At 41.3% G+C, this 27,265-nt stretch overlaps 1 protein-coding gene across 3 annotated transcripts in view; it reads right to left on the bottom strand.

Annotated features, from left to right (window-relative positions):
• Window positions 1–26,659, bottom strand: part of LOC109871074 (tissue factor pathway inhibitor) — a 40,422-nt gene extending 13,763 nt beyond the window's left edge. Inside the window, exon 1 of one of the 3 annotated variants that reach the window (XM_020461879.2) lies at window positions 26,463–26,659. In XM_020461879.2, coding sequence (XP_020317468.1) covers window positions 26,463–26,550 — 88 coding nt within the window. In that variant the 5' untranslated portion in view covers window positions 26,551–26,659. The remainder of the gene's footprint in view (window positions 1–26,462) is intronic. The other 2 variants (XM_020461878.2, XM_020461880.2) reach the window with 2 other exon arrangements.
• Window positions 26,660–27,265: the final 606 nt, after the last annotated feature.

The raw sequence follows: 27,265 nt of genomic DNA, 5'->3' as shown, positions 1-27,265 counted from the left end.
CAGGAAGCACCAGTGACTCGGTCAGATGAAGCAGATGATAAACTACAGGACTGTTTTGCTATCACATAATGGAACATGTTCCACATCAGTCACTGGCTTTATCAGTAAGTGCATTGAGGACGTCATCCCCACAGTGACTGTACGTACATACCCCAAACAGAAGCCATGGATTACAGGCAACATTCGTAATAAGCTAAAGGGTAGAGTTGCCGCTTTCAAGGTGCGGGACTAACCCGGAAGCTTACAAGAAATCCTGCTATACCCTGCGACGAACCATCAAACAGGCAAAGCGTCAATACAGGGCTAAGATTGAATCATACTACACCGGCTCCGACGCTCGTCTTATGTGGCAGGGCTTGCAAACCATTACAGACTACAAAGGGAAGCACAGCCACGAGCCAACCAGACAAGCTAAAATCACTTCTATGCTCGCTTCGAGGAAAGCAACACTGAGGCATGCATGAGAGCATCAGCTGTTCCAGGCGACTGTGTGATCACACTCTCCTTAGCTGATGTGAGTAAGACCTTTAAACAGGTCAATATTCACAAGACAGCGGGGCCAGACAGATTACCAGGACGTTTGTTCCGGGCATGTGCTGATCAACTGGCAGGTGTCTTCACTGACATGTCCCTGATTAAGTCTGTAATACCAACATGTTTCAAGCAGACCACCATAGTCCATGTACCCAAGAACACAAAGGCAACCTGCCTAAATGACTACAGACCCGTAGCACTCACGTCGGTAGCCATGAAGTGCTTTGAAAGGTTGGTAAAGGCTCACATCAACACCCAGAGGTGTGGGATAATCCCAAAAACCCTAGACCCACTCCAATTTGCATGCTACCCAAACAGATCCACAGATAATGCAATCTCCATTGCACTCCACACTGCCCTTTCCCACCTGGACAAAAGGAACACCTACGTGAGAATGCTATTCATTGACTACAGCTCAGCGTTCAACACCATAGTACCCTCAAAACTCATCACTAGGCTAAGGATCCTGGGAATGAACACCTCCCTCTGCAACTGGATCCTGGACATCCTGATGGGCCACCCCCAGGTGGTGAGGGTAGGTAGTAACACATCTGCCATGCTGATCCTCAACACTGAAGCTCCCCAGGGGTGCGTGCTCAGTCCCCTCCTGTACTCCCTGTTCACCTATGACTGCATGGCCAGGCACGACTCCAACACCATCATTAAGTCTGCAGACGACACAACAGTGTCTGATCACAGCCTATAGGGAGGAAGTCAGAGACTTGGCCGGGTGGTGTCAGAATAACAACCTAGACCCTCAACGTAACCAAGACTAAGGATATTATTGTGGACTACAGGAAAATGAGGACCGAGCACGCCGCCATTCTCATCGACGGGGTTGTAGTGGAGCAGGTTGAGAGCTTCAAGTTCCTTGGTGTCCACATCAACAACAAACTAGAATGGTCCAAACACACCAAGACAGTCGTGAAGAGGGCACGACAAAGCCTATTCCCCCTCAGGAAACTAAAAAGATTTGGCATGGGTCCTGAGATCCTCAAAAGGTTCTACAGCTGCAACATCAAGAGCATTTCCCTTTTCCCTGACTGGTTGCATCACTGCCTGGTACAGCAACTGCTCGGCCTCTGAGCGCAAGGCACTACAGAGGGTCGTGAGTACAGCCCAGCACATCACTGGGGCTAAGCTGCCTGCCATCCAGGACCTCTACACCAGGTGGTGTCAGAGGAAGGCCCTAAAAATGTAATAGACCCCTTCCACCCCAGTCATAGACTGTTCTCTCTACTACCACATGGCAAACGGTACCGGAGTGCCAAGTCTAGGACAAAAAGGCTTCTCAACAGTTTTTACCCTCAAGCCATAAGACTCCTGAACAGGTAACCAAATGGTTCCAGGACTATTTGTATTGTGTGCGTCTTGGGGCTCATCGGAAGTTGGTACAGCCAATCTGGCAACTTCTGTCCGAAGAATTTTGGTTAAACACTAATATGGTGAGACTCTCAAGAACATGTACATGTCAGTTGTTTTGCTCTAGGATGCCCATAGGCCTCACAAGACTCGACTGAAGGTGCCCGAGTGTCAGTTGAAATAAATGAATGGAAGTATATATGGAGTGTTTAGAGACAAAAATAAAGGGTTAAATACATGAAACAAATCTAAAAATGCTTCCGGATCTTTTTAATATCTCTCAGATATAGTACAGACACTTCAGAATAAACTTCCTTTAGTTTTTTAAGGGGGGGGGGGGCTATTTGTTGTTCAATGCATTTGTATGGGCTAGGGCTGACCCCATTGAGTCGACTGGTCGAGTGTTTGGTCGACCAAGTATTTTTTTAGTCGAGCAGTTGCATGTAAAAAAAAATGTTTTTACGGCACATCTTAATTGAAGCCTGTCTCAGTGTACTAATCCACTGCAGAGGCCGCGGCGATGGCACACCAGTATCACCAGCAGTACCTTTCATTCCCATCATCTCTAATCTACAATGTTTATTTGGTAACCACCATTTCTGTTAATTCATTCAATATATTATTGTTACAGTCTTTTACTGTTCTCATTGTCAGAGTGGACACATTGTTTGCAGAAAGCGCACAACCTAGGCTGAAGAGAGTAGGGAATCATGGTACCATCTTAAATCACTGTGAAATATATTTTCAATAATAAAACATGATTGTTTTTTACAGCTGTTTGATGCTGTAAAAATTGTATTTGTTATTATTCAAAATATATTTCACAAGGATTTATATGGTAGAATGATTAAACTTTTCTTTTTAATTACAATGCAAAAACTCTAAAATACCCTATGTGTAGCACCTTTAAGCTTGGTATAGTTAGCATACTTATTATCTATATACTGTATACATATAATTGACCACTTTCCTTTCATAACACTATTTAATTGGAATATGTGTGTGGGGAAAATCATTATTGGTTTCATGGTGGTATCGTCATGGGGATTATAGTTGTTTTTTCACAAAACAAGAGAACACAAAGCTCGAATACTGTATGCACACAGGAGACCTTGAGCAATCAGCAGAGTAATCACCTCTTTGTACTTGTTTGTGTTTGTTTGTTCAAAAAGGTCTCCCATCTGCCAAGTGAGTCCGAGAGGGACTATCGTGGGACCTCTACATTGTAACAGTAGTTTTAGCGGTTAGCTCTGCTAGCACATCAAAGGACATCCCTTAAATGATTTAAAACCTCTTTATTACTACACATTAAACCCTTTGAATTTAAGAACTTAAGAAAAAGGTGCTAAATAGACACAGCTATTTAGCCTGAGTTACAACAAGAAAAAGTTACAAGAAGCTGAAACAAGTGTACAAGCGACACCTGAAGTAAAAGCGCAACCAATGTATACTTGAGGTTACTATTATAGTGCTGATTTTGGACTGCGATATCTGAAGTACAAAGCAAATATAAGTCAGATGCACCTGAAATATCTGAGCGTTTCAAAGATACAATTCACTATCCAGTATTTATGCGAAAATGGTTTCTGCCAAACCAACGAGTCCATCCTTGAAGAGGATGTGATTTTACTGTAGAACCGATGGAATAGATAGGAAACCAAAAAGAGCTTTGTCTGATGTCACCCTTAGACCGATCCACACTGTAAGTGCGCTCTTGATTAAATGGTAAGATCAATATGTACTTGTTTTCTGCAATGCAGGTTATCAACATTAAAACAATACAAATGAGAAAAAAGGGACTCCACATTCAATATACAGTTGAAGTCAGAAGTTTACATACACATAGGTTGGAGTCATTAAAACTCATTTTTCAACAACTCCACAAATTTCTTGTTAACAAACTATAGTTTTGGCAAGTCAGTTAGGACATCTACTTTGCGCATGACACAAGTAATTCTTCCAACAATTGTTTACAGACAGATTATTTCACTTATAATTCACTGTAATACAATTCCAGTGGGTCAGAAGTTTACATACACTAAATTGACTGTGCCTTTAAACAGATTGGAAAATTCCAGAAAATGATGTCATGGCTTTAGAAGCTTCTGATAGGCTAATTGACATAATATGAGTCAAATGGAGGCGTACCTTCAAACTCTGTGCCTCTTTGCTTGATATCATGGGAAATGCTGGAGGAGAAAGTGTCTATATCCACAGTAAAACGAGTCCTATGTCGACATAACCTGAAAGGCCGCTCAGCAAGGAAGAAGCCACTGCTCCAAAACCGCCATAAAAAAAAGCCAGACTACGGTTTACAACTGCAACTGCACATGGGGACAAAGAAAATATCCTCTGGTCTGATGAAACAAAAATAGAACTGTCTGGCCATAATGACCATCGTTATGTTTGGAGGAAAAAGGGGGAAGCTTGCAAGCCGAAGAACACCATCCCAACCGTGAAGCACGAGGTTGGCAGCATCATGTTGTGGGGGTGCTTTGCTGCAGGAGGGACTGGTGCACTTTACAAAATTGATGGCATCACGAGACAGGAAAACTATGTGGATATATTGAAGCAACATCTCAAGACATCAGTCAGGAAGTTAAAGGGTCTTCCAAATGGACAATGACCCCAAGCATACATCCAAAGTTGTGGCAAAATGGCTTAAGGACAACAAAGTCATGGCATTGAAGTGGCCATCACAAACTGACCTCAATCCTATAGAAGATTTGTGGGCAGAACTGAAAAAGCGTGTGCTAGCAAGGAGGCCTACAAACCTGACTCAGTTACACCAGCTCTGTCAGGAAGAATGGGACAAAATTCACCCAACTTATTGTGGGAAGCTTGTGGAAGGCTACCCAAAATGTTTGACCCAAGTTAAACAATTTAAAGGCAATGCTACCAAATACTAATTGAGTGTAGGTAATCTTCTGACCAACTGGGAATGTGAAATAAAAGCTGAAATAAATCACTCTACTATTATTCTGACATTTCACATTCTTAAAATAAAGTGGTGATCCTAACTGACCTAAGACAGGGAATTTTTACTTGGATTAAATGTCAGGAATTGTGAAAAGCTGAGTTTAAATGTATTTGGCTAAGGTATTTCAATATTTTTGAATTGAAAACACTCTAAAGCTTCTAAAACCGTTTAAATTATGTCTGTAAGTAAAGCAGAACTCTCAGGGCACTCATTCTCCCAAACTCTCTCTTGTCATCATAAAAGTTGGCCCAACTTTGACGTCTTCGCCCCCACTCTTCCCAAGCACCTACAGTCCTGGGAACAGTTCCTATGCCTTCAGCGCGGTGTCCGCTTTCAATGGGGCTTCTCATTGTGTGAATCGCGTGCTCACGAGAGTATTGGCGGGCCGAATCCTTTCGGTCACGCGAGAAAACAGGTTACTCTCATGCGCGTTCTGCTCCGGTGGTGTCTTTCTTCCAAGATTGATTAAACGATGCCTGTGTTTCTCTTCGTCCTGAGAATTGCTGTGAAGCTATATAACATGCTAACGCTGCGTTCTGAACATAGTTTGACAAGTTTAGTCGACATATAATATGTAATTTCAACGTTTTGGTGCGCTCCCACTTTACTTTTTGGCTGCATTTCAACCGAAATATGTCGTGTTTGATAACCGAAAGACACAGACTTCAAAACTAAAGCTGTTTTTGGTAAGTATAAACCCTTCCAGGTCTTCTGATGGAAGAACAGCAAAGGTAAGGGAACATTTATGTGTTAAATTTGGGTTTCTGTGGACTCCGAGATAGAGGAGCCAAAATGCTAATTCCTGAGCGCCGACTCACATTATAGCCTAGTGAACGAAATCCGTAACGTTAAAAATAAATGTAACACAGCGATTGCATTTAGAAGAAGTGTATCTTTCTATATATATGTAGAACATGCATATTTAGTCAAAGTTTATGTTGTGTATTCCATGTTAGCTGACGGCATGTGCCGAAGCCAACGTCATTTCTCCGGACATTTGAGTAGCATTTTTTTAACATGGCGTCATTGTAAACAGAGATTTATGGATATTTATAGCATATTATTGAAAAAAACATAAATGTACTGTGTAACATGTTATATTACTGTCATCTGAAGAAGATTTCAAAAGGTTAGTGAAATTATTTTTCTTTTAATCCTGCGTTTGGTGATTGCATATTTTGTTCAATGTGGCTATGGAAATTAGCTGTGTCTTCGGTGTGTCTTCGGTGGTGGTTTGACATAAATATGTGCTATGTTTTTGCCGTAAAATATTTTAGAAATCTGACTTGCTGGCTAGATAAACAAGTTGTTTATCTTTCATTTGAGCTATTGGACTTGTTAATGTGTGGAGGTTAAATATTTCTAAGAATATTTTTGCATTCCGTGCGCCACCGTTCCAGCTGACGGTGGGGGGGCTGATCCCCAATTGGGAACCAACATCTTTGTCAGGCTAAGGTGTATGCAAACTTCCGACTTCAACTGTATATACAAAAGGTATGTGGACACCCCTTCAAATTAGTGGATTCGGCTATTTCAGCCACACCCGTTGCTGACAGGTGTATAAAAATCGAGCACACAGCCATGTAATCTCTATTGACAAACATTGGCAGTAGAATGGCCTTACTGAAGAGCTCAATGCCTTTCAATGTGGCAACATCATAGGAAACCACCTTTCCAACAAGTTAGTTTGTCAAACCTCTGCCTTTATAGAGCTGCCCCGGTCAACTGTAAGTGCTGTTATTGTGAAGTGGAAATGGCTAGGAGTACGAACCGCTCAGCCGCGATGTGGTAGGCCACACAACCGGTACCACCAAGTACTGAATCGTGTAGCATGTAAAAATCATCTGTTCCCAGTTGCAACACTCACTACCGAGTTCCAAACTGCCTCTGGAAGCAACGTCAGCACAATAACTGTTCGTCAGGAGCTTCATGAAATGGGTTTCTTTGGCAGAGCTGCCGCACACAAGCTTCAGATCACCAAGCGCAAGCCAAGCGTCGGCTGGAGTGGGGTAAAGTTCGCCGCCATTGGACTCTGGAGCAGTGGAAACGCGTTCTCTGGAGTGATCAATCACACTTCGCCATCTGGCAGTCCGATGGATGAATCTGTGTTTGGCGGATGCCAGAAGAACGCTACCTGCCCGAATACATAGTGCCAACTGTAAAGTTTGGTGGAGGAAGATTAATGGTCTGGGGCTGTTTTTTATTCTTCGGCTAGGCCCCTTAGTTCCAGTGAAGGGAAATCTTAACACTACAGCATACAATGACATTCTAGACGACTCTGTGCTTCCAACTTTGTGGCAACAGTTTGGAGAAGGCCCTTTCCTGTTTCTGCATGACAATACCCCCTGCACAAATCGAGGTCGATACAGAAATGGTTTGTCGAGATTGGTGTGGAAGAAATTGACTGGCCTGTGTCATGTAAAAATCTTTCCAGTGTGAAATAGATCCCAATCGTTCTGATTGTGTTGTGATTGTGACGTCATGTTGTAAAATGTCTCAGAGCGTGAAAATAATAATAATGGCACGCGTCTCTTGCGGATGGCTGAGCTCCTGCGGATGTCTCTCTCATCCTCAACAAACTTTTCTGGGCATGTGCTTTTGCTAAATCTGCCAATGCAGACTCCAGCATTATGTGCTGAGGGTTTATGTGAGGAGATGTCTTGTGATTGAAAAGACTGCTCTACTTTTTCGATTGATAGCCGTCTTGAACAAATATATGCATTCTCAAAACTAACGCTCGAGGCTGAATGGAAGCAAGTCCCCACAGCAATGTTCCAATGTTTTATAACACACTTTTTGCAAAACTGTCAACACAACTCACTGCTTTACACTCAGTTTGCAAAATAATTACACACTTCTAGCAAAACTGTAAATATTGGTCTCTACATTGCTACACTATTTCGCCAATTGCCTTTCCATATTGACACATGTAATGAGTTCACTTACAAATCAGAGCTTGAGCCCTATAAATAGGCCACAGGTAAACATTTGGTTTGGACAACAATGGAGGCCAATACTGGACAGAGAGTGAGAACTAGAGACAGATGGGTGAGAACTAGAGGAGGACGAGGAAGTGAAGAAGTGAAGAAAGAAGTAAGAGGAGGAGGAAGAGGTGAAGTAGGACATGGGAGAAAGAGAGGACGGGGAAGAGGAAGGGGAGTCAGAAACACAATAACTGATGAAATCAGAGTGACTGTGGTTGACCATTTTGACAACCATGGGATGAGCATGAGGGAGGCTGAGCAACAGGTTCAACCAAATCTGAGCAGCTATACTGATGCAGGTATCATCCGGATGTTACGAAAAGAGAACTGGTAAGTAACTATAAGTTCTGAAGTCTTACTGGTACAGTAATATGTACTGTACTTTCATAATGAGAAGAATCTATCACTCAAACCATTCAAATATTTTTACAGAACTGCAAGAAAACCAGTATCTGGTGAAAGAGGTTGACTGTTCACCCCAGAGCAGGAGACCCACATTGTAAATATGTTCATTGAAAATAACTGCATCAGACTCAGAGACCTGCAGGACCACATTATGGCAGATAACACCATATTCCAAAATGTCAACAGAGTGAGTCTCTCTGCACTGTCTCGTCTACTGAAACACAATAGAATTAGGATGAAGCAGCTGTAGTTTCCCATTCGAAAGAAACTCAGACTGTGTAAAACAACCGAGATATGAATATGTGCAGGTAAGCTATACTATCCTATCATTGGTACTGGATCTGCAAGTCTATGGTGTTACATTCATATTGACTGATCCCTGTCTTCTCGTACTGTGCTACATTGTTGTCTTGTCTCTTTCAGAGAGACATGGAGCTAGAAGCAGATGCAGTGCATCATGAGCTAATATATGTGGACGAGGTAGGTTTCAACCTTGCAAAAACAAGGGGCTGCGGCAGAAATATCATCGGACACCGTGCTATCATCAACGTCCCGGGTCAAGATGGTGGCAAGATAACAATGTGTGCGGCTATTAGTCAAAACGGAGTCCTTCACCATCATGCAATCCTAGGTCCATACAACACTGCACACCTTTCTGGACAACAGACTAATCCCTAATGACCAGCGGCCAGAGCAGCCCAGGTACGTTATCATCTGGGACAATGTTAGTTTACACCGGGCTGCTGTGGTCCGCAATTGGTTTACAGGTCACCCACTTTTCATCGCACTCAATCTCCCCCCATACTCTCCATTCTTGAATCCTATTGACAAATTCTTCTCTGCATGGTGTTGGAAGGTGTATGATCACCAGCCCCACCAACGCATACCCCTTCCACAGGCAATGGAGGAGGCTTGTGGAGACATGGATCAGGGGTCATGCCAGGCCTGGATACGACACTCCAGGCCATACTTTCCACGCTGCCTAGCTCAAGACAACATCGCATGTGATGTGGATGAAGTCTTATGGCCAGACCCACAAAGGCGAGATGTAGTCTAAATGTTTTCTGTTCTTTTTTTTCGAGCACAAATGTTTTTGTTTTCTTCTACTGCGCTTTTGTTGTTTGAGGAGTGTTACAACATTTTGAGAAACAAAATATATAACTTTTTCCCCTTATTTGTATTGATAGTGTGTTATGTTCAGAATACACATCCATACTATACACATTTGGACACCTGTGTGTATGTGTGTTTACTACATGTATGACAACACTTTATTGCAAACTGCTATGCACTGCACACAGAAAAAACTAAAGAAACAAGTATTTTTCATTTATACTATCAGTGCGTAGTTGGTGCTTCGTGTGCTTATTCAAATGATGGTTTGTGTGTACTGTAGACGCAAAAACACAATTTTTATTTTTTTTAAAGAGTGAAGAGTTTTGTTGTTTGCAAGAATTGTTTGCTTTTGCACAAGATGTATAATGTTTTGCTGGTTTGGTTTAAGTATTTGTGGTTAGTGTGTTGAGTTTTGCAAAATAGCCTATAGTTTCAGATAGTGCCTATGGAACTGTAATGCCTTTTATTTTGGAATGAGATGTTCAACGAGCAGGTGTCCATATACACTACATGACTAAAAGTATCTTGTTAGCAGTGAACTGAACTGCTTTGGAACTCAGAACTGCATTCAATACTATTCCTTAGATGGATTAACACGCCACAACGCCAAGATTAGAGCACATACTTGTTTTTCTATAATAACACATACGCATTGTGAAACTGAATGGAATTCCACAATGAGTACGATTTGCCCAGCTTCAGAACACCAAAATGGAATTGTCATTATTATTTAAAGTACTTCCATTCTTTTCGTGCTCCCATATAAAAAATATGGCAAACACACGCACCCACACACCCACACCTTTAAGAGTACCTCTGCGCTCCATCACAATGTCAGTCTAATTACTGTTACTGAGGTCCCCACAGAGGTGATTAGCAGAATCCAATATGACAATATAGCATGCCCTTTCCCTGCACATTCCTCACCCACTACTCATCCCTTTCAGTTGCTAAATATTGAAAGATATGCTTAAGCAGGTGAAAAGTGTATTTTTTCAGGGTAGATTCAGATTCCTTTTCTGTTTTGAAGAAACAGAAAACCCTCATCATGACCTACAATATGTTTTTCCGATTAGACTATTCTCCAATAACTAGACAATCTAGCAATAGATGTAAATTTCTTCTCTGTGACTATGGTTTCCTTCATCAACACATTTGGACTACTGGGGCGATGGTGGAGAGACAAATGCAATGAGGGACACAAAAGAGCAGTAAGTGTGACCAGAAGGGCTAAAGGTGTAGGTTCCAAATGGGTTCTGGCATCAGGAGAGAAGCTTTCAAACCAGAGCCACTATCAAGTGGCCAGGCCTTCCATTGTTACTAAAGTGAGAGAGGGATGAAAAAAAGCATAAAAGCAGGATAAGTTATACGACCTATGAAACAGACTGAAACTAAAGGTTGACTATGCCAAGTCACTAACATAAATGTTGAACTCAAAGAGCTCCTCTTAATGCAAATCCTTTAAAGGCCCAGTGTAGTCAAAAACCTTATTTTTCTGTGCATTATATATATTTAAAAGTTTGGACACACCTACCTATTCAAGGTTTTTCGTAATTTTTTACTATTTTCTACATTGTAGAATAATATAAATAAATAAAAATAAAAAATATGAAATAACACATATGGAATCATGAAGCAACCAAAAAAAAGTGATCAACTAATCAAAAAATGTTTCATATTTTAGATTCTTCAAAGTAGCCAGCCTTTGCCTTGATGACGCTTTGTACACTCTTGGCATTCTCTCAATCAGCTTCACCTGGAATGCTTTTCCAACAGTCTTGAAGGAGTTCCCACATATGCTGAGCACTTGCTGGCTGCTTTTCCTTCACTCTGCGGTCCAACTCATCCCAAACCATCTCAAATGGGTTGAGGTTGGGTGATTGTGGAGGCCAGGTCATCTGACGCAGCACTCCATCACTCTCCTTCTTGGTCAAATAGCCCTTACGCAGCCTGGAGGTGTGTTGGGTCATTGTCCTATTGAAAAACAAATTATAGTCCCACTAGGTGCAAACCAGATGGGATGGCGTATCACTGGAGAATGCTGTGGTAGCCATGCTGGTTAAGTGTGCCTTGAATTTTAAATCATTCCCAGACAGTGTCACCAGCAAAGGACCCCACACCATCACACATCCTCCATGCTTCACAGTGGGAACCAAACTTGCAGAGATCATCCATTCACCCATTCTGCTTCTCACAAAGACACAGCAGTTGGAACCAGACCAAAGAACAGATTTCCACAGAGAACAGATGTCCATTGCTCGTGTTTCTTGGCCAAAGTAAGTTACGATAATGTCCTTTTTGTGTAAGAGCTGTTTGAAAAGACCGCCTGAAATTTCAGTCTGTTTTGGTAGGATGTAGTTTTGGCTTGCCTGGTGACGTCACCGAGCGTTATATTAGTTCAAAACCTCTCCGCCAACAATAACTGCAAATTAGCTCTCTTCCACACTCAGACAACTCCCAGACAGTCCAAGAAAAATGATTGATTGAGAAATTGCTATTTGCTATTTGTTCCTTTTTGACCATCAGAGTAAGTAAGGTACTTAATTGTTACCCCGAAATGATTTCATTATGAGATCAAAAGCTGCATTGGGCCTTTATCAATTCTTACCCTTGCCCTAACACAGAGTACATCATTGGACCTCTACCACTCCCACCCCATAAGGAAACAAATTAAAAGCAAGTTACATAGAGGACAACTAATAGCCCGTATTGCTCACTCTGTTCAGATCGCTTGTGAAAGGCAAGTTCCGACTTAGTTCGACCAGGCCTCTTTTCCACACCTTTTGTACACTCTCCGATATCAGTTGTTCTGTATGAGCACTTAGTATATCATTACGCAACATCTTGCTATGACTTTCCCTACCACGTTACGTGAGAGTTCAGATCGTTTATCTCAAACGTATTGCAGGCTATACACTTAGCAGAATGTCAGGCTGATTGTATCATGGATACCTCAAAGGCATGTGTCTGAACAGATCTCTCTCTATCCCTGCATCAGAAGAACACTTGACCTGGATCTTCTGTTTTCATGAGAGTTAACTTCTCACAGCGTGGCTTGTTATTCTATACAGGGTGACATTTTAACTACAGAAAAATGTGAAGATGTTGCCAAAAATCTATAGGCCTAATTAGGCAAATGTGTATTGGAAAAGGCTTGAGGGCAGTATGTAAACTGGTCAGTAATGTGCAGTGGGAGATCAGGTCGATCTATGAAAACTTCTTAAAAGCAGCTTGGTCATTGCTCTTTTTGTTTCCAAGTCTTCCAGTAACTCAAGCCACATCTCTCGTGGAGCCAGTATCATGTAAATACCATGGATTTCTGACACACATCCCTATAAAGCATTCGACTTCAGCAATCATTTGTAAGTCAGCCAGGAAGAACATAATCCTATCCGATAACAGATGCTCAGTGAAATCCTGATCAGCTCTAACAGACTCAAATAGCCTACATACACTCCCCCCAAAAGATTCAGTACAAGTACTAATATATCAGTATCAACTCAGACATGCACCAGCCTGAACTGACTCATAGGAAGAGGAATGACACATAGGGGGGCATTAGATGGCTGAACACAAAGCTCTAATTGACACCATACAGTCTGTTACTCCTGGCAACTGCTATAGAAAGTGCAATTTGGCCCTTTGTTCAGTTAATGTTTAACTCCTAAAATACACACAAACCCATGTCTTAATGATTTTGAAAGACAGCATTGAAATTTATAAGCTATTAATCACATACTGGAAAGTATTGGAAGCCCTTATGAGATACAACCTTTTTTTTTGCTTGACCAACTTTGTATTGAGGGTGAGGGATAGCCTGATAGCTAGTTAGTAAGAAGCTGATGGAAAGAATGGGCCAGGAGCAGGCATTGCTTCTCCAGATTAGGGCTTGGAGATATGGCCAAAATACCATATTACCGTATTTCTCAAAGTTTTGACAGTGTTTTACAGTATTTTATGTTTTAAATTTGCTTTATGATAGTGCGTGACCCTAGGGTGGCTACACATACACTCTTAAGTGATTCCAATAGGTCTTTCTCCAGTCGGATTATTTTTTACTGTTCAATTCAACTTCAACCATAAATAATTTCCTGCATTTCCATCAATGTGCATTTCCTACACTCATTTGAGATCATTTCCACACTGCCACGTCACGCTGCAAAAAAAAAAAAAACGAGGCCTTATTTTTTAAACAGTTGTTGCAATTGCGATTTGACTTGCGATTTAGATAAAAACACTTGGGTGAAATGTTGGAATCGCGGAAATATAATTGTTATTCTAATCTTAAATGTTTCCTCATGGCTGCGTTTCAAACAATCTACCCTCGCCTTATGCCCTTGGGGGACTCCCCGTGGCCATCGTTCCAAACACTTAGCCAAGTAAGGGAAGTTGGCAATGTAAGCCCTCGTTTGTAAGCCCTCGACACACTTCTGGCGCTGACAGCGATGGCCGCCTCGCGTTCCTAGGAAACTATGCAGGTGGTGAGGGTAGGTAACAACATCTCCACCACGCTGATCCTCAACACTGGGGCCCCACAAGGGTGGGTTCTGAGCCCTCTCCTGTACTCCCTGTTCACCCACGACTCCGTGGCCATGCACGCATCCAACTCAATCATCAAGTTTGCGGACGACACTACAGTGTTAGGCTTGATTACCAACAACGACGAGACGGACTACAGGGAGGAGGTGATGGCACTCGGAGTGTGGTGTCTGGAAAATAACCTCACACTCAACGTCAACAAAACAAAGGAAATGATTGTGGACTTCAGGAAACAGCAGAGTGAGCACCCCCCTATCCACATCGATGGGACAGTAGTGGAGAGGGTAGTAAGTTTTAAGTTCCTCGGCGTACACATCACGGACAAACTGAATTGGTCCACCCACACAAACAGCGTTGTGAAGAAGGTGCAGCAGTGCCTCTTGAACCTCAGGAGGCTGAAGAAATTTGGCTTGTCACCAAAAGCGTTTATTGTTTTTGTTAGTTTATTCATGTCTAGTGTCTTTATTAAAAAACATGAATAACCACCACGCTGTGTTTTGGTCCGCCTCTCCTTCACCTAAAGAAAACCGTTACAGAATCACCCACCACAACATGACCAAGCGGCGTGGTAAGGGGCAACAGCAGCGAAAAGAGGAATGGACATGGGAGGACGGTTTGGACGGCAAGAATATGGACTATACTACTTGGGAGGAAATAGACAGTTGGGCGGTCGACCCAGGGAGAGTGCCGGAGCCCGCCTGGGATTCGATGGAGCAGTGCACGGAAGGTTATAGAAGAATGGAGTTGGAGAAGCAAACACGGCGGCGTGGTAGGAAGCCCAAGAGTCAGCCCCAAAAATGTATTGGGACACACACACAGGAATTGTGGCGAAGCCAGGTAGGAGACCTGCGCCAACTTCCTGTGCTTACCAGGGGGCTAGAGAGACCGGGCAGGCACCGTGTTATGCTGTGAAGCGCACGGTGTCCCCAGTGCGGGTGCATAGCCCGGTGCGGTACATTCCAGCTCCGCGTATCGGCCGGGCTAGAGTGGGCATCGAGCCGGCTCCACGCAGCTGGTCTCCAGAGGCGCCAGAGCTTCCGCCCCTCAGTCCAGTGAGGTCATTAAGTAGGGTCGCCGTGGCTAGGAGGTCACGGAAGCGGACAAGGTGGGGGACTAAGACTACGGTGAAGTGGGGGCCACGTCCAGCACCAGAGCCGCCACCGCGGACAGATGCCCACCCAGACCCTCCCCAATAGGTTCAGGTTTTGCGGCCTGAGTCCGCACCTTGGGGGGGGGGGGGTACTGTCACACCCTGACCATAGTTTGCTTTGTATGTTTCTATGTTTTGGTTGGTCAGGGTGTGATCTGAGTGGGCATTCTATGTTGGATGTCTTGTTTGTCTATTTCTATGTCTGGCCTGATATGGTTCTCAATCAGAGGCAGGTGTTAGTCATTGTCTCTGATTGGGAACCATATTTAGGTAGCCTGGGTTTCACTGTGTGTTTGTGGGTGATTGTTCCTGTCTCTGTGTTTTGCACCAGATAGGGCTGTTTTAGGTTTTCGCACGTTTATTGTTTTTGTTAGTTTATTCATGTCTAGTGTCTTTACTAAAAAACATGAATAACCACCACACTGTGTTTTGGTCCGCCTCTCCTTCACCTAAAGAAAACCGTTACAATAGTACAAAAACACCAACTCATCCAATGGCATATATGAATGATCAAGTCTAGATACTCCCATCTCAAGTAAACTACCTCTTTGACCACACTCCTGGACAAGCTCACTGAGGGGAGTGAGCCTCTAGGTCATACACTATCCCAGGATAAGTGTAAGATCAGAGAGGACATACAATGTTTCCAGACACTGCCATACACCTCCCCCAATGGGAAAAGGAGGGAGTGACTGGCGCACAGACATTGTGGAGACAAGTAATTGGTTCCCCATTAATCACGCCATCCCTTCACATGGTTTAAGAATAGGTAAAGACACATTCACATATGAAGACAATGTTCCATTCTGTCCTCTTCCCTTTCTGATATTCTGCATAGCACCAGGGACATGTGAAAGACAAGCCTGACCTCTCCCCTCTCTGGGCCCCAAGTGACTGAGCCCCAGCTGAGGGAAAAGTGCAACTGCCAACACTATAGTCCAAAAGGACACATTCTAATGACAAGTATCTCACATACCATATTATGCAAATAAAGCATCTTAATGATCTATGTTACCCAACTAATTCTGATTGATCCGTCACACCATGCAGACAGAACATGGTCTCATAGTCAAGCAACAACAAATGCACTCTTTGAGTGATAAGGGGCGGGGCAAGGTCTGTGAGGAAAGCGGCATGGAGAGAGAGAGAGTACTCAAATAGAAATGTAAACTATAAAAACGGACGTTACACACGGCATATCACATTTTAACAAACCAAACATTCAAATACTATAGAAGGTAAAGTAAAAACCCAAACCGGTCCGTGCATCAATACCGCTATATAGTAAAATACGGTATACCACCCAGCCCTACTCCAGATATAGCATCGTAAATTGACAGTGGACAGGACATAGGGATTAACCTGTGGCTGATGCTCCAGCCAAGTACTGTACATTTGTCATTTCAACGCTGTGTCAAGCAAGTGCACAGCCATTTTCTCACATACTCCACTGTATGTCCCTGTGCAGTGCAGAACATGTCTGGAAGTGGAGAAAAATGACTTTATATGTGCAATTGAACTGACTCCCAAGAGAAGACATATCTTTTCCTGCAGCGACGGAAAAGTCTTGCTGAGTATCTGTGTCGCTCTGATGAAGATAAAGCTGAATATGTATGACAATATTTTACACTGGATATTTCTCTTTTTGTTTACTCTGGCTGCGGGAATAGAAGTGACGGAAAGTGAAAGTAAATAACAAAAAAATTAACGCAACATGCAACAATTTCAAAGACTTTACTGAGTTACAGTTCACATAACGAAATCAGTCAATTTAAATTCATTCATTAGGCTCTAATCTATGGATTTCACATGACTGGGAATACAGATATGCACCTGTTAGTCAAAGATACAGTTCCTTAATAGAAAGTTACAAGTAAAAGTGTAAGTCATCCAGTAAAATACTACTTGAGTAAAAGTCTAAAAATATTTGGTTTAAAATATACTTAAGTATCAAAATTAAAAGGTAATTGCTTAAATATACTTTAAAATTCCTTATAATGTGCAAACCAGACGGCACCATTTTATTGTTTTTAAAATGTATGGATAGCCAGGGGCACACTCATTCAGACATTATTATTTAGGTCAAGGAGTTCAATCTTGGTTTCATCAGACCAGAGAATCTTGTTTCTCATGGTCTGAGAGTCTTTAGGTGCCTTTGGCAAACTCCAAGCGGACTGTCATGTGCCTTTTACTGAGGCATTACTTCCGTCTGGCCACTCTACTATTAAGGCCTGATTGGTGGAGTGCTACAGAGATGGTTGTCCTTCTGGAAGGTTCTACCATATCCACAGAGGAACGCTGGAGGTCTTTCAGAGTGACCATTGGGGTCTTGGTCACCTCCCTGACCAAAGCCCGTCTCCCCTAGTTGCCTAGTTTGGCCGGGCGGCCAGCTCTAGGAAGAGTCTTGGAAGAAGTTTGGAATCACCATCTAAGAATGATGGAGCCCACTGTGTTTTTAAGGACCTTCAATGTTGCAGACATTTTTTGGTATGCTTACACAGACCTATGCCTCAATACAATCCTGTCTCGGAGCTCTACAGACAATTCCTTCAACCTCGTGGCTTGGTTTTTGCTCTGACATGCACTGTCAACTGTGGGACCTTATATAGACGGGTGTGTGCGCCTTTCCAAATCATATCCAATCAACTGAATTTACTATGTGGACTCCAAAGAAGTTGTAGAAACATCAAGAATGATCAATGGAAACAAGATGCACCTGAGCTCAATTTTGATATATATATACAGTGCCTTGCGAAAGTATTCGCCCCTGTTACGGTTTTCTAGGTGTGAAGGATAGTCGGACCAAAATGCAGCGTGTAGATTGCGATCCATGTTTAATGAACAACGTACAACACGAATAAACACAAACACTACAAAACAAAGAACGTAACGAAAACCGAAACAGCCTATACTGGTGCTAACTAACATAGAGGACACTAAGGACAATCACCCACGACAAACTCAAAGAATATGGCTGCCTAAATATGGTTCCCAATCAGAGACAATGATAAACACCTGCCTCTGATTGAGAACCACTCCAGACAGCCATAGACCTTGCTAGATAACCCCACTAGCTACAATCCCAATACATACACACCGAAACCCCAAGACAAAACACACCACAATACAAAACCCCATGCCACACCCTGGCCTGACCCAATACATGAAGATAAACACAAAATACTTAGACCAGGGCGTGACAGGCCCCCTTGAACTTTGCGACCTTTTGCCACATTTCAGGCTTCAAACATAAAGATATAAAACTGTATTTTTTTGTGAAGAATCAACAACAAGTGGGACACAATCATGAAGTGGAACGACATTTATTGGATATTTCAAACTTTTTTAACAAATCAAAAACTGAAAAATTGGGCGTGCAAAATTATTCAGCCCCCTTAAGTTAATACTTTGTAGCGCCACCTTTTGCTGCGATTACAGCTGTAAGTCGCTTGGGGTATGTCTCTATCAGTTTTGCACATCGAGAGACTAAAATTTTTTCTGTTTTTGCTTTGTCATTATGGGGTATTGTGTGTAGATTGAGGAAAAAAATGTATTTAATAAATTTTAGCATAAGGTTGTAACGTAACAAAATGTGGGAAAAGTCAAGGGGTCTGAATACTTTCCGAATGCACTGTATAGTATCTGTGGTGGAATTGATTTAACTGTAAAATGTTTTCACTTTCCGTATAGTACCAGAGCTGGTGTTTAAGACCTAGACCCTTCTTGCACTCTACAGGTTTACTATTCTGATGTCTTCTCAATTTGTATCATTCTGGTTGCAAAAGCATATTACTTAACTGTTGAAATTATCCACCGCAATATAATATACTCATCATGACCATGACACCTTCTGTTAATAACCATCTCATTCCAGTTTGAAATGGTTTTATGAATGCTTATAAATGGCGAGAACATGTGCAGGGGATTTTTATTTTTTACTACTTGCAAGAATGCGATTGCAACAGTACGTTTTTTTTAAATCATGGGGGAGGGTACTGAAACAGTCTCATGTATACAAGGAGAAAAATTACCTCAATGTTCAATGTACTGAGCCAAGTCAACAGATTTCATGATATAACCACATGCACAAACAGACAAGCTCCAAGTTCCGCTGCATTAATATTTCAATGTGCCGTTACGAACACCAATCTATTTTTGAAAAGAGCTTTAGTAAAACATTCATGACAATAACAACCCTGTTTGGATCAGTTCATATTGCTTGTATGCGAAGGATGCAGATATGCTGCCTTCATAGCTGCCTGGCAGAGAAGACAAGTACAATTTTCAATTGACAGCAGGCCAGAAAATTGATTGCTGTACACTCTTAGAAAAAAAGGTGCTCTGTAGAACCATACAGGGTTCATCAGTTTGTCCCTTAGGTGAACCTTTTTTTGTGTTGGGTAGAACCCTCTGTGGATTTCTACCAAGAACCATTTTATCATCTAAAAGGTTCTTCCTAGAACCATCTATGAACAGTTCCACCAGCCTTATTAGCCTTCGCATTGAATTATTTATGACAATATATACTTCATAAGGCCTTTCTTTGAAGACCTAGTTACACCCTAACACAGTGGTGATAGGAAACTCCTGGTTTACAGGCCAAATCAGGCCTGCAAATCATATTACGCTGGCTTGCAAAGTGATGTGTAATTCCCATTGGAATCCAGCCAGTTAGAATATCCCAAAAATGGACTTGTTTCTCAGCTGCAACTTGCATTTAAAATGACTGCAAGGGTAAGAAATATTGAATACTGAAACTCTCTCACTCATCTAAACTGAAACAACCATCTCAGTAACGGTTCCAATAAATCAAATTACTACCAGATTGTATTGTAAAAAAAAAAACGGATGTTATTTATCTTTCTGTAGCATAAAATTAATTAATCAATCAATGTACACGCAAAAACACTATTACAGTAAAACAAATTCTGAAAATCTCCCTGCAATAGAGCATACTCAGAAATATTATACAGTTGAAATCAGAAGTTTACATACACCTTAGCCAAATATATTTAAACTCAGTTTTTCACAATTCCTGACATTTAATCCAAGTAAAATTTCCCTGTCTTAGGTCAGTTAGGATCACCACTTTATTTTAAATATGTGAAATGTGAGCATAATAGTAGAGTGAATTATTTCAGCTTTTATTTCTTTCATCACATTCCCAGTTGATCAGAAGATTACCTACACTCAATTAGTATTTGGTAGCATTGCCTTTAAATTGTTTAACTTGGGTCAAACATTTTGGGTAGCCTTCCACAAGCTTCCCACAATAAGTTGGGTGAATTTTGGCCCATTTTTCCTGACAGAGCTGGTGTAACTGAGTCAGGTTTGTAGGCCTCCTTGCTAGCACACGCTTTTTCAGTTCTGCCCACAAATGTTCTATGGGATTGAGGTTAGGGCTTTGTGATGGCCACTTCAATACCATGACTTTGTTGTCCTTAAGCCATTTTGCCACAACTTTGGATGTATGCTTGGGGTCATTGTCCATTCGGAAGACCCATTTGCGACCAAGCTTTAACTTCCTGACTGATGTCTTGAGATGTTGCTTCAATATATCCACATAGTTTTCCTGTCTCGTGATGCCATAAATTTTGTAAAGTGCACCAGTCCCTCCTGCAGCAAAGCACCCCCACAACATGATGCTGCCAACCTCGTGCTTCACGGTTGGGATGGTGTTCTTCGGCTTGCAAGCCTCCCCCTTTTTCCTCCAAACATAACGATGGTCATTATGGCCAAACAGTTCTATTTTTGTTTCATCAGACCAGAGAACATTTCCCCAAAAAGTGTGATCTTTGTCCCCATGTGTAGTTACAAACCGTAGTCTGGCTTTTTTATGGTAGTTTTGGAGTAGTGGCTTCTACATTGCTGAGAGGCCTTTCAGGTTATGTTGATATAGGACTCATTTTACTGTTGATATAGATACTTTTGTACCTGTTTCCTCCAACATTTTCACAAGGTCCTTTGCTGTTGTTCTGGGATTGATTTGCACTTTTCGCACCAAAGTATGTTCATCTCTAGGAGACAGAACGTGTCTTCTTCGTGAGCGGTATGTCGGCTGCGTGGTCCTATGGTGTTTATACTCGCATACTATTGTTTGTACAAATGAACGTAGTACCTTCAGGCATTTGGTAAAATTGCTCCCAAGGATGAACCAATTTTTTTTCTGAGGTCTTGGCTGATTTATTTTGATTTTCCCTTGATGTCAAGCAATGAGGCACTGGGTTTGAAGGTAGGCCTTGCAATACATCAACAGGTACCCCTCCAATTGACTCAAATGATGTCACTTAGCCTATCAGAAGTTTCTAAAGCCATTACATTTTCTGGAATTTTCCAAGCTGTTTAAAAGGCACAGTCAACTTAGTGTATGTATACTTCTGACCCACTGGAATTGTGATACAGTGAATTATAAGTGAAATAATCTGTCTGTAAATAATTGTTGGGAAAATTACTTGTGTCATGCACCAAGTTTGATGTCCTAACCAACTTGCCAAAACTATAGTTTGTTAACAAGAAAATTGTGGAGTGGTTGAAAAATAATTACTCCAACCTAAGTGTATGTAAACTTCCGACTTCAACTGTATATGGTCCTATGTAGAATCCTTCTTGCCTTCCAAAGAATCATCAAATATCCCTTTTTTCCAAAAAAGTTTAGGATGTTAAAGGTTCTAGGTAGAACCCTTTATCTTACAAGAACCCTTGTCTCCCAAAAAGAGTTCTTCAGATCAAAATGTTTTTGGGTTGAACCCTATCTCTCTGCAAAAGAGCCCTTTTGGAACCCTTTTTTCTAAGAGTGTAGATAAGCAGGTCTGAAAAGTTTACCAGATGGCTTACGGACAAAACAAACCCAAGAAGCATGCTGCAGCTTAAATTGCCTGCAGGTGAGATTTATGGTCAATTGAAATGGACTCTGTCCCATACAAATAGAAAATTGGGACCAAACACTGACTGAGTGTTGAAATCCTAACACATTTTCACTGGTAGAACCACCCCAAAAAGTTGCTCTTTTACAGATCTCCTGGAAATATATGTGATCTAACAACAGTAGCCTACCTCAAACTCACAACAATACACTACAACAGAGTTACAGTAGACGTTACTGAAGTCAAACTGCTATGGAATTCCCCTTTGCATATGGCCTGGGGTTTTAGGATAACGAACCACATCAAACACTGAGTGAACAGCTAATTAAATTTCCCCTCAAATGAATGGGAGTGAGATTGTTTATGCTTTTCGCCCGCACCAGACAATTGAAGGGGCCTTAAAGGGATTGTGTGAGATTTTGTCTACTTACCCAGAGTCAGATGAATTCATGGATATCATTCTTATGTTGTTGTGTCCAGTATGAAAGAAGTTAGGTCGTTTCAATGAGTTCATCTGACTGTTTTTATCTCTATTTAACTAGGCAAGTCAGTTAAGAACAAATTCTCATTTTCAATGACAGCCTAGGAATAGTGAGTTAACTGACTTGTTCAGGGGCAGAACGACAGATTTGTACCTTTTCAGCTCAGGGATTCAACCTTGCAACCTTTTCGTTACCAGTCCAATGCTCTAACCACTAGGCTACCTGCCGCCCCTGTGGGTAAATAGATCAAAAGGCTTAATTGCCAAAATATCGCACTATCCCTTTAAGAGTGCGGATCCATTTCACTGTTGGTACTACTGTTGAATTTATAAAAGTTACGATACTCTATGACTGTTTTTCCTCTAATTCACCCAAATGATATGCAATTAGCAAATGACAACATTCTTCTATAAGCAAACCCTTTTTGTAGAGTGCAAACACTGCTTATTAGCATTCACGCATATTGTATATTCTAAGGTCATGGTTGTGATATACAGGCCAAATAATTGTTGTATGTGTGTGTTTGTGTAAATCATAAAAAATGTATTATCAAACTTGTACAATGTGAGGTGCCATAAAAAGGTGAGCATGCAAACAGACAAACTTGTTAAAGACCAATCTTATAGGGGCTCAATGAACACAACACATTTTCCAGAAAATGTGGACTTGTATAATGACTGGAACAGTGTTAAATTTAAGGTCCCGAACTAGTCTTTCTGATGACCATGTAAAATAGCCTTTTCAGTGACTAAAATATTTTTGGAGGATAGAAATTCTAAAAATGTGAGAGTTATTTTGGTCTCATGGCTAACTATCAGGAAGTTTGAAAAGACAGGCTGAGTGGGAGCTTATAATCATGAACTTGCCTTGACTGACAGCTCATTGAAATGCCCATGTCAAGATACTTGGATGCAGTGTTACAGTAAAATCATCTCAAACACATATGGTGATACGCAAAGCAATGCAAACAACAAACAAAACTTTTTAATACATGTCTCTTGAGCTGCAGAGTTTTGAATGACCCCCCCCCCCCCCATTTCGGAGGCAGGTGGTTCAAAATAGTTGAGGGTTGTCTAACTTTTATGTATGTTTTTTTTTTTGCGTTGGGGAGGGTTGTGTGTTTTTTTTATTGGTCACAAGGGAGAGTAGTGTGTTTTTTCCCAGGTTTACATTCACCATTTTGCAGGTTTTACTGTATAATTTCTTCCATCCTAGACAAATATCCTTATCTGCTTATGCGCAACGTTTTTCCGCATGCTAACTATGCCAGTCAAGTCAATACAGTCTACCAGTCTAACTGTCTATCCTGCCCTTTAGCCACCATTCATAACGGAAAAGTGGTGGGTGGATCGTTTTTCCAGATCTGCTATATGCTAACTAGCAATTATACCACACATAAAATCATCCAAAGCGGCACCAATTTTCAATATAAGCGGAGAGGCCATGGTACGGCTTTGCGAATGAAAGAACAGTGAAGACATGAGACATGCAGCTCAAAAAACTCCCCTATTGATGTTATTTATGGACAATACAAGTATCCTACCCAGACTAGCCTCCAACACCACATTGCAAAAAATAATTGCATTATTGTTTCAAATTAGTACAAAATTCTACTCTACACTGCAGTGAACATGGCAGTGAAAATGTCATTAGAATAACAGCAACAAAGGCCTGTGATTTGAATATTGAATATACAGTTTACAAGGTATAGAAAGACATAATAGCAGGCCAGTCTCGCTGTATTTTAATTGCTGATACTGAGATGCACTGTCTGTTGCGGATCATCATGCTCCCAAGTCGTCCCAATAATGTGGCCACACCACAGGAGGCTGCTGAGGGGAGGACAGCGCATAATAATGGCTGGGATGGAGTGAAATGAATGGTATCAAACACATGGAAAATATGTATTTGATGTGTTCGATACCATTCCATTGACTCCGTTCCAGCCATTACTATTAGCCCAACCTCCCCAATTAAGGTGTCACCGGCTGCCTGTGGACCAAATATGTTCCCAGCAGGCCCAGTTATTCAGGAAAGCTTAACGCATGCTCTGCCTCCTCTCCAATCCGAGCAGCTATTTCTTGAGCACCTCGAACCCATAACACTTCAATAGCCGAAATATTTATAATTTCACTTTTTAAAATGTATTACCTTTTATGTGTGGCATAAACACAACCATTCACAATTTTTTAAGCTGATGAGGTTACTCTCCTGTAGGCTACCTGCGCACGTTTGTCCAAAATATAATTCCAGCAACCAAACTGTGCAGATTGCGGTGTTGAAAGTGAAAACCATGATGTAATTTGTCAGTAAGCTTTGCTTATTGGTTGTTGACCAGAAACCTGTTGGTGGCAGATGTGTTGCATATCCTGTATTTTATATCATTATACAGTAGCGTCCACAATTTTGAAAATATGATTTCTACCTAGCTGATCATTTTCTGCAGCCGGGTCTGATCGTAGTGTAGGTCTAATGAATCATGAAGGGTAAATTAGTTCTGGTGATCGGCGAACCCTGGCCTCAACCCTGTTCCTGATACCGCACAGCAGCAAACCAGCCAGCCTTAGTCCAGACCTGCCGAACCGTCTTCACCACTCTCAGCATCCCCCATTCCAAGTCAATACAGGGGACCACCAGGCAGTCAGTGGGTAGGCATGTCAAGAGCTGTGAACAGCCGAGAACCAACCAACACCACAAAGGACCCGCTAGAGGCCCTCATCCAAATCTGCAACGAAATGATCAGACCTACCCAGCAGAGTGCTACGCAAGTGCTAATTTTCACATTTACATTTTGGTAATTTAGCAGACGCTCTTATCCAGAGTGACTTACAGCATTAAACTAAAGAAGATAAACAAGAACATATCACAGTCATAGCCAGAAAGAATGTCATGGTACCGTTACTGAGGATGTTGTTGAAGTGAAGCGGGCAACTTGAAAGTTTATTATGGTAATAGAAAATAAAAATAAATTGTATTCTAATTAAACTGTTACAAAATACGGTAATTGTACTTTAGGCCAGTGAAATACAAGTTACAAAATCGCTATTACATACATACATGCCTGCACTATAAATCTAACCACCGTGCTTCCAGTAATGCAGTGTAAATTCTGGAAATACAGTTTGTTGCTGTAGTCAGGTGTTACAGTACTATGCTGTAAATGTGTAAAGACGAATCTGTCTTTTAGTTTAAAAAAATGCTCAACTTAATTGAGTGACCAATATAGTCTATGTTATTGGCATCAGCAGAAAGCATCAGCCATATTCCTGTCAGTGCCACTTGACATTTCCTCCTCCAGGTTAGATGAACATCATATTGTATTTGTGTCTCCCCTTCTCGTGGGCCTATTGTATGGATCAGATAACGCCGTTTTTAATTGATCTGTTTGTCAGTGTCAGCAGAGTAGGCTAAAATAACATTTTTGTCGGTTTAACAGTGTAGCAGAATTGCATGAAATGTGTTTATAAAAGGCAACATTTTACCCGTGCGTAGAAATAATACATTTATCTAGCATAGGCCCAAAGTCTACGCGCTCAGCCATGCTTTCAAGTGACTGAGTTATATTATTAGCCTACATTATAATTAACTATCTAATCCACAGTACTCATCAGATTAGGAATAGTATGCTATTTTAGACAAGTCTGCAAATGCGATACAAGGAACGCTTTATTATAGGTGCATTTTTTATCAAACTCACGCGCCGCCTATGCGATTGTACGACATGCACATCTGTGCACAAACCCAATAACCCTTATGATTAACTATTAACAATGATGAAGGTACATTATTTGCAACAACATAACCGAACTAAAACGTGAACATAGCATAACTCCGTTTTCTGTTTATCAATTGTGGGGATATCACGCGCAATCGGGTGATATTGAATTTGCGAAATCCAAATTACGCACGGGCTTCTTGACACATGAAGTATAATTCGGGAGAAATGTTGTAAAACATATATCTTGAAACAACTAAACAACTGTAGATCGTTACATGGGCACACAATGGAGAAAATGATTAATAAATAAGTAAAAATACGTATCTTACCTATTTCAGAGCCCGAATCACAAGATCCCAAATAAGCGAAATGAACTAAAACAATGCATGTAATCAACCAGCTATTCATTGCAGCCATATCAGCGTTCGGAGAGTAGACTACAGTAAAGTTGTGGTGTGAAAACTTAATGAACTTTTCTTCAAGAGACTGATGGTAGTAGCAGTTCACCCATGCACTTCCGGTTGATAATAGACTATTGGCTATATGTACTCACCTTGATAGTGAGCTGAACACACATTCTTAAAACTGTTTATATTCATATTTTCGAAATTAAAATATATGACTCAATTTCTGGTATTATTATCATCACTGTTGTTATTCACTCCTACTGTATTGATGATAGTGCGGTGTTGAATTTGTGTATGAATGTTAACCTACACGTCAGGTAATATAAATAGGAAAACATTTACATTAATAAATTGTATTCATACTGTGACGGCCACCGTTTGGTGCGACGCAAACTCGGTGGAGAGCGTGGTGAAATGGAGAAGACAGTAACTGTGTTCGAATACCCATACTAACAGACCATATACTACATACTGTTAGTTCATTTTAGTATTCTGTAAACGAATGGTATCGTTTCAGTTGAGCGTATTAGAGCTTTGCCTGTCTACCGAAAGTTGATGCTGTTGCTATGCAACCTCTTGCTAGCTTGTTAGCATAACAAATGACTAGCTAAACATTTTATGATTTTGGGTGTGTTTGTAAATTCAATCTGGACTGCCAGAGTGCGCTCTGGGGGCTCTTAAATACAGAGGACTGTACGTTTCTCTGAGCATCTCAACGCACACTA

Source organism: Oncorhynchus kisutch, linkage group LG26, assembly GCF_002021735.2.
Source record: "Oncorhynchus kisutch isolate 150728-3 linkage group LG26, Okis_V2, whole genome shotgun sequence".
Lineage (NCBI taxonomy): Eukaryota > Metazoa > Chordata > Actinopteri > Salmoniformes > Salmonidae > Oncorhynchus > Oncorhynchus kisutch.
This window is presented reverse-complemented; position numbering and strand designations above follow the sequence as displayed.